This window comes from Schistocerca americana, chromosome X, assembly GCF_021461395.2.
Source record: "Schistocerca americana isolate TAMUIC-IGC-003095 chromosome X, iqSchAmer2.1, whole genome shotgun sequence".
Classification (NCBI taxonomy): domain Eukaryota; kingdom Metazoa; phylum Arthropoda; class Insecta; order Orthoptera; family Acrididae; genus Schistocerca; species Schistocerca americana.
Genome location: NC_060130.1, coordinates 305,683,924 through 305,697,563, shown reverse-complemented (window position 1 = coordinate 305,697,563; position 13,640 = coordinate 305,683,924). Strand labels below are relative to the sequence as shown.

At 44.7% G+C, this 13,640-nt stretch overlaps 1 protein-coding gene across 1 annotated transcript in view; it reads right to left on the bottom strand.

The window, feature by feature from the left end:
- Window positions 1–13,640, bottom strand: part of LOC124555977 (diacylglycerol kinase beta-like) — a 302,061-nt gene that overhangs the window by 188,857 nt on the left and 99,564 nt on the right. The window contains exon 2 of the mRNA XM_047130022.1: window positions 12,586–12,692. Coding sequence (XP_046985978.1) covers window positions 12,586–12,664 — 79 coding nt within the window. The 5' untranslated portion in view covers window positions 12,665–12,692. The remainder of the gene's footprint in view (window positions 1–12,585; window positions 12,693–13,640) is intronic.

Sequence of the window (13,640 nt, the reverse complement as noted above, 5' to 3'; positions counted from 1 at the left end):
TCCGACGAGCCCGGGTTCGATTCCCGGCTGGGTCGGGGATTTTCTCCGCTCAGGGCCTGGGTGTTGTGCTGTCTTCATCACCATTTCATCCCCATCCGGCTCGCAGGTCGCTCAATGTGGCGTCGAATGTAATAAGACTTCCACCAGGGCGGCCGGACCTGCCCCTCAAGGGGCCTCCCGGCCAATGACGCCAAACGCTCATTTCCATTTTACCTCAGATGTTAAGTCCCATAGTGCTCAGTGCCATTTAAACTATTTGCACTTCATGGAACGGAAGTGGAAGTGGGGGACTGTTTACTGAGATGACTACCTGCTTCGGAAATTTACAATTTTTAACCTGCCGATAAAGGATTGGCCTTACAAGGTTATGCCACTTTTAATTAATTACTTACTTCAAATGAATGTATTTGCTACATAGCACCGGTTCACTCCTCCACTTGGCAATAACGTCTTAATTTTCATATCAAACTATGTCATTTCAAAAAGACGATGACAGCTACAGAAAAAAAGAGAGAGCCTAACATTATCACCAACTGCTTAATAGCATATCAGTTCTTTGCCTGATCGCAGTACATAAGCGATTCCACGTGCATGATGTTACCGAGTCCAAGGCAGATTCCTGGAAGTATGTCGCACCAGATGTCTAAACACCGGTTACGCAATTCCAGTAAATTATGATTTGGTGGATAGCATCCCAGATGTGTTCCATCCGCTTCAGATCAGGTGAATTTGGTTGTCAAGACTTAAACGTGACTTCATAATCATAACATCTGCCTCACATCGCCGCCTATCCTGCTTTAGAGACTGGAGGATCCTTCGACCTCAGTCTTCAGTGTAGAGAAGTTACACCATTCTGACCTTGTGACGGACAGGTACCCTGCTGCAAGATGCCATGGCCGTCGAGGAGGACATCAAGCATTAAGACATGCAGGCGATCAACAATAACGTAGTCCACAGCTGACATGATACTTTCGATTACTACCGCAGGCCCTTTAGAAGCCGAGGTGAATGTCCAAAATAGCATGATACTGCCCCTAAAAGTCGTATCCAGAGCAAGATGTATGTTTCGAGCAGCCATTCGCCTACTCGAGTGTGTATCAGGACAGAACCATCAGTCAGTCTGTTAGGTACAGTAGAGCGTCGATTATCCGAACGTCGGTCAACCGAACGACCGCTTAACCGAACTGTGTACTCGCTCGCGCCTGTTACTCTCCCACCCTATCTTCCATCACACCCCTTACTCCCAAACCAAGTTTCCCACAGTAGTCGCCGCACTGGGTCACTGCTGGCGAAACTTTGCTTCTAATGGGGCCTTCACAAGGCGCTGCTGACCGGCCAAGCCGCCAGTCGCTGTGTTTCAACAATCAGCACACTTCTGTCGGCTTGGCACTAGCAGTAGAAGTAGCGGCAGTATCAAAGCTGTTCACAGCAACAGCTGCGCCAGCTTAGAGTTGAGGCGTACCGCTATGCGCAGTTTGAAGGATTGCGCGCTCCCAAGAAGAGCTTCTCACGGTGCAAACAGTCACCTTCTGTTCTCTGTTACCACCACTTGTGTGCTGCTGCGTGAAGAAGTGAACTTGACGATACAAAATGCTTAAACGTAAACGTGTTGTCCTTTCTATGAGGGACAAGTACGAGATTATTAAAAGGTTAGAAGAAGGTGAATCTGCAACCAATTTATCCAAGGAGTACAAGGAGGGGAAGTCGACAATTACGGATATAAAAAAACAAAAGACGAGGATAGCAAATTTTATAGCTATGCTTGATTCTACTGATGGATCAACAAGCCGTAAAACTATGAAGCTCGCCACTAACACAGATCTAGATGATGCTGTTTACAAGTGGTTTACACAAAAGAGATCGGAAGGAGAACCTATCTCAGGTCCCATTCTGTGTGAGAAGGCAATGCAGTTCAACGAAAAACTTGGAGGGCCTTCGAACTTTAAAGCGACCACCGGCTGGTTCGATTATCCGAACAAACCTGTTTTCCGAACACCGATGTCCCCCAATTACTTCGGATAATCGACGCTCTACTGTAATTACATTTGCATTGATAAACGGTCCAGTCTCGATGATGCCATCGCTACTGAAATCTTAACTGACATGTCGTTGAGTCAGCAATGGAACACCTAGAGTTAGTCTGCTTCACGATCCCATGTTCAACAACGTGCGCTCAACGATGCGTTCTGAAACGTTTGTGCCACCAACAACGGTACACTGTCGTCAGATCTGCCATACATCGCCACCTATCCTACTTTACAGACTGAGAAAGCCTTCGACATCTGTCTTCAGTGATGAGGAGTAGACGTCCAACATCTTTCCACCTACAGTATGTTTCATCGTCCTTTAGCTAGTTTCGACAGATGCTCATGACGTAGTATGCAAGTAGTCAACTAGCTTCGACGTGAAAGAGTTCCACACATGGGTAATCAACAACCTCTCAGTCATTTAATCAAAATCGTATGTCTGTTTGACAAGTACATAAAATATGTAAAGGGTTTTTTTTCTAAATTACCGCTACCAGTCATAAACTTTGTCAACTATTGTATTACTTAATTATTTGGTGACATGTTTGGAGTGTTGAACCTCATCTTCAGGCTAAATGGCATTACAAAAACAACTTTACAATAAGGTCGTACTGAAATTATATAGTCTTTTCGTAAATGCTGTGGCCATCTTTGTTCCTCTGGCGTGGCAGTCTCGTTGTGATGTGTTGCGGTGTATCCATTTCCCTGGCTCTCTTGGTCACTGTTCACAAATTGTCACTAATATAGCAGTAACTTGGAAACACGATCACAAACAGTTCTGTAGTGCAGTGGACAAGATGGCGGTCGAAATACAGCTGGTTTCGATTTTACTATCGATTTGTCGATCTATGTGGTGTCAGATGTTTACATGTCGCCTGCACGTCTTGTTATCGTATTACAGATGTAGGTTGACGAAATATATTACAAGTTGAGCACCTGTTACAATATTATTGAATCCATCATGATATAAACTATTTAATTTTACATATTTCTAAGCTATTGGCGGGGCTAGAGTCAAACGACTGTCGAACAGATGTGCAAAACTGTAGACCTATATCTCTAACGTCGATCAGTTGTAGAATTTTGGAACACGTATTATGTTCGAGTGTAATGACTTTTCTGGAGACTAGAAATCTACTCTGTAGGAATCAGCATGGGTTTCGAAAAAGACGGTCCTGTGAAACCCAGCTCGCTCTATTCGTCCACGAGACTCAGAGGGCCATAGACACGGGTTCCCAGGTAGATGCCGTGTTTCTTGACTTCGGCAAGGCGTTCGATACAGTTCCCCACAGTCGTTTAATGAACAAAGTAAGAGCATATGGACTATCAGACCAATTGTGTGATTGGATTGAAGAGTTCCTAGATAACAGAACGCAGCATGTATTCTCAATGGAGAGAAGTCTTCCGAAGTGAGAGTGATTTCGGGTGTGCCGCAAGGGAGTGTCATAGGACCGTTGCTATTCACAATATACATAAACGACCTTGTGGATGACATCGGAAGTTCACTGAGGCTTTTTGCAGATGATGCTGTGGTGTATCGAGAGGTTGTAACAGTGGAAAATTGTACTGAAATGCAGGAGGATCTGCAGCGAATTGACGCATGGTGCAGGGAATGGCAATTGAATCTCAATGTAGACAAGTGTAATGTGCTGCGAATACATAGAAAGATAAATCCCTTATCATTTAGCTACAAAATACCAGGTAAGCAACTGGAAGCAGTGAATTCCATAAATTATCTGGGAGTACGCATTAGGAGTGATTTAAAATGGAATGATCATATAAAGTTGATCGTTGGTAAAGCAGATGCCAGACTGAGATTCATTGGAAGAATCCTAAGGAAATGCAATCCGAAAACAAAGGAAGTAGCTTACAGTACGCTTGTTCGCCCACTGCTTGAATACTGCTCAGCAGTGTGGGATCCGTACCAGATAGGGTTGATAGAAGAGATAGAGAAGATCCAACGGAGAGCAGCGCGCTTCGTTACAGAATCATTTAGTAATCGCGAAAGCGTTACGGAGATGATAGATAAACTCCAGTGGAAAACTCTGCAGGAGAGACGCTCAGTAGCTCGGTACAGGCTTTTGTTAAAGTTTCGAGAACATACCTTCACCAAAGAGTCAAGCAGTATATTGCTCCCTCCTACGTATATCTCGCGAAGAGACCATGAGGATAAAATCAGAGAGATTAGAGCCCACACAGAGGCATACCGACAATCCTTCTTTCCACGAACAATATGAGACTAGAATAGAAGGGAGAACCGATAGAGGTACTCAAGGTGCCCTCCGCCACACACCGTCAGGTGGCTTGCGGAGTATGGATGTAGATGTAGATGTAGATGTTAAGTATCTTTTATTCTAGGAGTACTGTAGTGAAATTGGAAAAGAAGTGTGAATTTTTGAAGTCTGTCATTTCATTCAGGATCTCGTTATTCCGCATGTGGCCATGGATCTTCCAAGATGTCAATTTTCCAGCTCTTTTCTAAATTATGTAGTACTTCGAGATCGTTCTCTGTTGTTACACTGTGTCCTGTTTCATTTATATGTTTCGCTATAGCTGATTTATTCGGTTCAAAAGTACATAAAAGATGAGCACTCGATCAATGTAAATAGAGAGTTAAATTAGAGCTTAAAGCTTGTGCGCACTAGTTTACTATTTGCGGGTAATTCAGTTCGTATTCGCTCCATTTCTAGGCGCTTGCCAAAGTTAGCCGGCTTTGGCCGCAGAGAGCCCAACTTTCTGCAATGCTCGCGCTAGAGTGTCGTGTTATCCACGCAGTGTTGCGTGAGTTCTGCACCAACGTATTCGGTTCACTACGGTTTACGGCCTTTTGGTAAGCAGTGGCAAAGTACGTTTGTTCGTGGACGCAGTGCTGTTGGTAAGCAGCGACTGCAGATCACGGTTTGGTGAGATCGCTCCGGTACCACTTAGCAGTACCAGAGAGGAGTTTCACGTTTTGTTTCCTATAGTTTTCAACTGAAAATCTGTTTTACTATGGCTCATTGGTTTAAGCTGATCTTCGAGCAGTAAAACTACGAACACAGTTTTCCTGCAAAGAACCACGTGGCCTTCATCCGAATTTTTTGCACTCTCACGTTTTTTATCAATTTTATCTATTGTGCAGACATTGCTTTTTAAAGAACATTCTGGACTATTCCACTCAGATTGATCGTCATGAAACCCATCGAACATTTATGGGACATAATCGAAAGGTCAGTTTATACGCCACGTCCTGCACCGGCAGCATCTTCGCGATTATGGTCCGCTATAGAGGCAGCGTGGCTCAGTACTTCTGCAGGGGACTACCAAAGACTTATTGAGGTCATGCGACGTCGAGTTTCTAGGTAAAAGGAGGTCCGAGACGATATTAGGTGTCCCATGACTTACGTCACCTCAGTGTATTAAGACCCATTCTTCTCAGGAGCGGATAGAGGTGTCAAGTTGTAATTTATTTAAAATACTAGGGTCTATGGACCCTTGAAAGTCAAAAACTTAGCCTTGTAAGTCAGTGAAATCAAAAGATTTATATCACATATTTTTATATTCCCAAACTCACTCATTAAAATATACAGGGTGTTACAAAAAGGCACGGCCAAACTTTCAGGAAACATTCCTCACACACAAAGAAAGAAAGTATGTTATGTGGACATGTGTCGGGAAACGCTTACTTTCCATGTTAGAGCTCATTTTATTACTTCTCTTCTAACTACATTAATCATGGAATGGAAACACACAGCAACAGAACGTACCAGCGTGACTTCAAACACTTTGTTACACGAAATGTTCAAAATGTCCTCTGTTAGCGAGGATACATGCATCCACCCTCCGTCGCATGGAATCCCTGATGCGCTGATGCAGCCGTGGAGAATGGCGTATTGTATCACAGCCGTCCACAATACGAGCACCAAGAGTCCCTACATTTGGTACCGGGGTTGTGTAGACAAGAAAATGGCTCTGAGCACTATGGGACTCAACATCTGTGGTCATAAGTCCCCTAGAACTTAGAACTACTTAAACCTAACTAACCTAAGGACATCACACACATCCATGCCCGAGGCAGGATTCGAACCTGCGACCGTAGCAGTCGCGCGGTTCCTGACTGAGCGCCTAGAACCGCTAGACCACCGCGGCCGGCGCGTAGACAAGAGCTTTCAAATGCCCCCCATAAATGAAAGTCAAGAGGGTTGAGGTCAGGAGAGCTTGGAGGCCATGGAATTGGTCCGCCTCTACCAATCCATCGGCACCGAATCTTTTGTTGAGAAGCGTACGAACACTTCAACTGAAATGTGCGGGAGCTCCATCGTGCATGAACCACATGTAGTGTCGTACTTGTAAAGGCACATGTTCTAGCAGCACAGGTAGAGTATCCCGTATGAAATCATGATAACGTGCTCCATTGAGCGTAGGTGGAAGCGTAGGTGACGAAACTAAAATGAGCTCTAACATGGAAATTAAGCGTTTCCGGACACATGTCCACATAACATATTTTCTTTATTTGTGTGTGAGGAATGTTTCGTGAAAGTTTGGCGGTACCTTTTTGTAACACCCTGTATAGATGAATTACGAGGGACAGTCGAATGAAAACCGAACACCTTCTACAACGGGACCATGGAATGGTTCCATTCAAAAATAATTGCCACATGCGTTAATGCTTTTATTCCACTGGGAGACGAGGTGACCATTTCCTGTTTCTTAGAACAGTTGACGGATCCACAACCGCATCCAGTCTTGCACTTCCACGTCCGACTGAAACCGACGTCCACGGATGTCTTTCTTCAGGTCGCCAACGATGTGAAAACTACAGAGTGATAGATATGTGCGGTACCGATGATGCTGCAGTGTTTCCCAACCAAATCGCTGATGTGTAGTCTTCTTCCGATTGGCAGTGTGGGGGCGGGCATTACCGGGCCTCAGGATGCTTCCCCAAGACAGCATCTCCGGGAGATTTGACTTAATGGCACTTCGCAGTTCGTGCAAAGTTTTTTCGTAGCGCTGCGCACTGATTGTGGTGCCACGCTCGAGCAGAGGGTCCCTACGATCGAAGAATAAGGTCTTGATTTGACCTTCTTAAAACTTGTGTGAACAGTTATGGTATTTCATCAAATTTCGGGCATGCAGCCGCGCAAATAAAATTTACTCCACTGGTATTTCGGCCGCGTATCGTCCGGCCATCCTCAGAGTGAGTCACAAGACTGACGACAAGATGCCAAGCGCGGCTATAGAAAAAGACGGCTGCCTCCCCTTTTTGGATGTTGTCGTTGGTCTTAAAGTTGATGGCACATTAGGACATTGCTGTATATAGGAAACCAACACATACAAATCTATATCTACATGCCAATAGCTGGCATCACCCTTCACAGACCATAGGTGACCTTAAGACCTTAGTGCATAGGGGGCATTGTATATCTGATAAAGATAATGTGCAAGAAGAGCTCACAGACCTCAAGAGCATTTTTAAAGCGAATGGATTTTTTCCGCAACCTATTCGTAGAGCATTCAATGTAAAACGTAGACTGCAGGTATGTGATGGGGAAGAAGATAGTAATTCTAGATCTACATCTACATCCATACTCCGCAAGCCACCTGACGGTGCGTGGGGGAGGGTATTTTGAGTACCTCTATCGGTTCTCCCTTCTATTCCATTCTGGTATTGTTCGTGGAAAGAAAGATTTTCTGTATGCCTCTATGTGGGCTCTAACCTCTCTGATTTTATCCTCATGGTCTCTTCGCGAGATATACGTAGGAGGGAGCAATATACTGCTTGACTCCTCGGTGAAGGTATGTTCTCGAAACTTCAACAAAAGCCCGTACCGAGCTACTGAGCGTCTCTCCTGCAGAGTCTTCCACTGGAGTTTATCTATCATCTCCGTAATGCTCTCGCGATTACTAAATGATCTTGTAACTAAGCGCGCTGCTCTCCGTTGGATCTTCTCTGTCTCGTCTATCAACCCTATCTGGTACGGATCCCACACCAGTGAGCAGTATTCAAGCAGTGGGCGAACAAGTGTACTGTAAGCTATTTCCTTTGTTTTCTGACTGCATTTCCTTAGGATTCTTCCAATGAATCTTAGCCTGGCATCTGCTTTACCGACGATTAATTTTATACGGTCATTCCATTTTACATCACTCCTAATGCCTACTCCCAAATAATTTATGGAATTAACTGCTTACAGTTGCTGACCTGCTATATTGTAGCTAAATGATAAAGGATCTTTCTTTCTATGTATTAGCAGCACATTACACTTGTCTACATTGAGATTCAATTGCCATTCCTTGCACCATGCGTCAATTCGTTGCAGATCCTCCTGCATTTCAGTACAATTTTCCATTGTTACAACCTCTCGATATACTACAGCATCATTCGCAAAAAGCCTCAGTGAACTTCCGATGTCATCCACAAGGTCATTTATATATATTGTGAATAGCAACGGTCCTACGACACTCCCCTGCGGCACACCTGAAATCACTCTTACTTCGGAAGACTTCTCTCCATTGAGAATGACATGCTACGTTCTGTTATCTAGGAACTCTTCAATGCAATCACACAACTGGTCTGATAGTCCATATGCTCTTACTTTGTTCATTAAACGACTGTGGGGAACTGTATCAAACTGATTCCTTCAGATCAAGTGCGTTTTTGCCCTGTGTGGGTGCTTTTTCCTCAAAGATAGGCCGTATTCTTGAGAAACAGTGTGTTACGATGATCTTCTGCCCCCCTCCCCCCCTTGAAGATTGCTCTGTAAAGGACTATTTACTGCTCCGTAAAGCGGGTGTGTATCAGATTCCTTGTGGAAATTGTGAGAAGTCGTACATAGGTCAAACAACATGCACCGTTCATGAGAGATGCGTGGACCATCGAAGATATACACGCTTATCACAGCGAGAAAGTCAGCTGGGGCCGGACATTGTATACTCGTAGATATAAGGCATTCCATGAATTACAGTGATGTGAAGATTTTAACATCCATCTCTTCCTCTTGGGATTCTGTCTTCAAAGGAAGCTGTAGAGATTAGATTAGCTAATAATTTAATAAATAGACATAATGGTTTTAATTTGGACAAAGCATGGAATCCGGCTCTTGGAGTAATTAAACTCCAGGTAAGTCGTCATGGTGTCACCGCCGCCGAACATAGATCGATAAGCGAATCGAATGTCTTAACGCCTTCGCCACCGGCCGGGGTGGCCAAGCGGTTAAAGGCGCTACAGTCTGGAACCGCGTGACCGCTACGGTCGCAGGTTCGAATCCCGTTCTAGGGGACTGATGACCTTAGAAGTTAAGCCCCATAGTGCTCAGAGCCATTTTTTAACGCCTTCGCCACAGGCGGCGCATGTGTAAGCGTATTTCTTTGACGCCGACCAGCGTCTGTGACCCGCATGCGCAGTACCGCCGTGATGGAGCATATAAGATCGCGATTGGCATCTTGTCGTCAGCCTACCACAACATTGGTACAGATACAAGGTGCCTCGAGCCATTATTGCACCCCCACAGGACCATCAAAGATGATGCTATCTTCAGTTATTCTGTGTAATTACTGTCCATCACTCGTACGACTACCGAACCAACACCCCTAAAGGACTCAAGGATCCACAGAGAGCCCAAGCCCCTTTGCAAGGGAATACAGAATAAAGTGAAACCATTTTTCACACCTTGCCACTCCAGAACAAAAAAATCGCCAAAGGCGATCACTCTTTGGACACAATATGCAAAAAAAAAATCTTGTTGTCAGTCTTGTGACTCACTCTGAGGATGTCCGGACGATACGCGGCCGAAGTACCAATGGAGGAAATTTTATTTGAACGACTGCATGCCCGAAATTTAATTGAGTATTCATTACGCCGCGAGAAACTGAAAAAGCTTTGGATATTTAGGGTGAGACAGATGTTGGATGTTTCTCCTCTTAGCTTTGCCTTTTGCCCTCGAGCTGTCGGAATGTTGTAGGACGTAATCACCCTGTTGCACAAGAATGCCCGATCCGACAGTGCCAATCGGACGAAGGCTAAGCTTCAGCAGTTTGGGTGGGAAACACTGCAATATCCTCCGTACAGCTCGCAAATTTCTCCATGCGATTTTCGTATCTCTGGCGGTCTGAAGACAGACATGCGTGGACGTAGGTTTCGCTCCAAGGAAGTGCAAGAGTGGATGTGGTTGTGGATCCGTCAACGGTCGACTGCATTCCACACAATAGGAATTGATCGTCTCGTCTTGTCTCCCAGTGGGATAAATGTCTTAATGCGTGTCTGTACCCGGCTTTCATTTGACTGCCCCTAATATATATATACAGGGTGATTCTAATTAAAGTTCAACTTTCAAAACGCTGTTGAAATAACACCACTGGTCAGAATGATGTCAAATTTAAACGGAATGTTATCGGCGGAATGGGAAAATGTATGGCAGAAGAAAAAAATAGTGTGACAATTGATCAATAGATGGCGCTGTATGTTCCAGAATACGTAAATGAAAACACCTGTCATGCGCACGACCCACTGAAGTTGGTACAAACACGCCGGGTACACGGCTTTTCCTCCTTTCGCGTCTGCTACGTTCGCCATGACTGTCTCAATGCAAGATCGCGCTCTGCTTGTAAAGCTGTATTACAGGAATGTTGACTGTGCACACGTCGCTCTGCAGAAGTTCCGAACACTGAAGGGTTTGAAAAAAGGCGTTGGTTCGATGACTGCCGTTGGTCTGGAGAGAATGGCTCGCAAATTCGAAAAGACAGGTTCTTTTGGTGTGCAGCCTGGTAGAGGGAGGAAACGAATTGATTCGACGTCAGTGAAAGCAGTGGCCACAGCAATGGAGGAGAAGACGAGAGGGGGTGTGCATACGTATAGTGGGCGGAGAATTGCCCGAACATGGGACATACCCGTTATCAAGGTGCGTAAAATCTTACGAAACATCCTTCTTTGTTAAATTCAAATGGCTCTGAGCACTATGGGTCTCAACTGCTGAAGTCATTAGTCTCCTAGAACTTAGAACTAGTTAAACCTAACTAACCTAAGGACATCACACACATCCATGCCCGAGGCAGGATTCAAGCCTGCGAATCCTTCTTTGCTGTCCATTCAAAATTATCCATGTGCACGAGTTGCTTCCTGTTGACCTGCCAGCAAGAGAGACCTTTGCTTTAGAATTTCTTGCTCGCATGGAAGTGGACAATGATTAGCCGTGAAAGATTTTTGCGGTCAGACGAAGCCCACTTCCATCTGACAGGATATGTCAATACAAAGAATTTTCGAATATGGGCAACGGAAAATCCACACGAAAATCAACCAGTACCACTTCATCCTCAAAAGATCACTGTGTGGTGCGGGTTTACGGCATCATTTATCATAGGGCAATATTTTTTGGAAGAGACAGGTGCTTCCGGTCCTGTACCGTCACTGGTAAGGGCTATGAGTGTCTTTTGCGCAACCACGTCATTCCAGCTCTCCAACAGCGTGGATGCGTGGACGGGATCATTTTTGTGCAAGATGGCGCAACTCTGCGCATTGAAAATCCAGTTGAGCAGCTGCTGAAGCACCATCTCGGAAATGCTAGAATTATCAGCCGCCATTTCCCTACAGCCTGGTCGTCGCGATCACCTGATCGTAACCCGTGTGACTTCTGGCTGTGGGGCTGTCTGATAGACGTTGTGCTGAGTGTTCCGCTTGCAAACTTAGCTGCACTCAAGGCACGTATTGCGCAACACATTCTGAACTTGTCCCCGGAAACACTTCGATCAGTTGTAGATCGTGCTGTTTCTCGATTTCAACTTGTTGCAGAAAACGTTGGACAGAATATTGAATATGTTTGGCGCCAGTCACACTGAAATTAATAATCCGATTTGATTGTGATGAATGTATGCGTTTCTTGGCCTCAGGACAGTTAAAAACCGATTTTTCCCATCCGAAGTGATATGACATTGCCGTGGTGGATGGGCTTATGTAACTAACAATATCACACCTGTACACCCATTCACGCTGAGTAGCAGAGTTTGTTTAACGTCGAACGTCCACCTTAGGCATTGCCAAGTGTAATCGACCACTATCTGTTGCTACACTTTGTAAGTATTTGTTTTTCTGCCATACGTTTTCCACGTTCTCCGATAATATACCGTTGCAATTCGGCGTAAATCTGACCAGTGGTTTGAAAGTTTAACTTTAATTATGATCACCCTGTACATAATTGCGTTTATACGGAACCCTCAGAGCGCGATTCCTACTCTCACATGTCACACGAAACTAAATTTTACTCGAATCTAACACTCCAATGGCTCACACCAACCTGGTAGATACAGTTCTTTGTGTAGCGGAATCGAAAGAATTCGAATATTATCAGTAAACCCTGAAATTTTTATTTCTTCTTCCTGAAAACTAATTCATTTTCCAAATTTCTTATTCTTTTCCATTACTGCTTTTTCCGTGTGCAAAGTAAAGAACATAGAAAACAGGCTGCAACCCTGTCTCAAGTTATTTTAGTTCTTTCAGGTCCGACTCATATAGCAGCACCCTGACATCAGTACAATTTATAGACAGCCTGTAAATTATATCCCGATAACTTGAAAATTTCGAAGTACTTACATGACTGGAGGTCTTGAAGTTGCTGGAACTCTGCAGGGGAGAGTTTCTCCCACTGCAGGTCCTTCTCCTTCCGACTCATATAGAGCCTTCAACGCCACGCGACCGCTCTGAAACAAATAACAAAAATTATTATCGTTTGCCTCCCTCACAGACGTTCATAAAATGTTAATTATAGCCTGGAAGAAAATAAAGTTATGCAATTGCAGGTGTTGAGTATGTAGTGCTGCCCCCTCTGTGTTTCGGCCAGCCCATTTACTTGTATGTTTCGCAGACCAGGTACGGGTCCTGCTTCACACAGGTTATTTGTAAACAGAAGAGGCAAGGTGCTGTGTACAGTGAAGCCGCCAGCAGTCCCCACAGCGTCCAGGAGTGCCAGTGTCACAGGTCACAGCAATCGACGCTGCAGTCTGTGAGGTAACGGACGAGTTGTGGCTCCTTGGAAATATTCTATGTTCGGAGTTGGCGTGGCCGCATGGACCACTCGGCAGGCCGACCACGTGGTGCCGGATGTTGGCGGAAGCAAGAGGGGTCCAGCCCGAGCACATGGCTGCCAATTACATAGTGACGCAGTGTCGAGGAAAGAGACTTGTATGCCGAGACTGCCAAAGATGGCGCACTTTGTGAAACCATCGTGGCAGACATTTCACAGCTCATGTATTGAATAATAATAGCCAGAGGAATCATGATACCTTAAAAAGAAACATAAACGTTACCATTATTTGCATGACGATTCTGATGGTGTAATCAGATTTTCAATATCTTTATTACTTTAAAGTCTAGTATCTGACTGTAAATTATACAATTAAGACCCAGCAACGAATTTCCAAAATCTAAACGTTTCATGCGATTGCGTCGATCGTCCTGTCTTTAGAAAGCTATTAGTGTAAACTTAAATTGGTATAAATTACAGGCATGTAACTTGAATAGTACACGAGTTATTTGAGGTCAAAGTGACCGATTACTATCGATCACGTCAGGCCATAAGTACTCCACAGTTACACGAAAAAACGGTAGCAGCATGCTTATACAGGGTGGCGCACGAAATGTGTTACCAA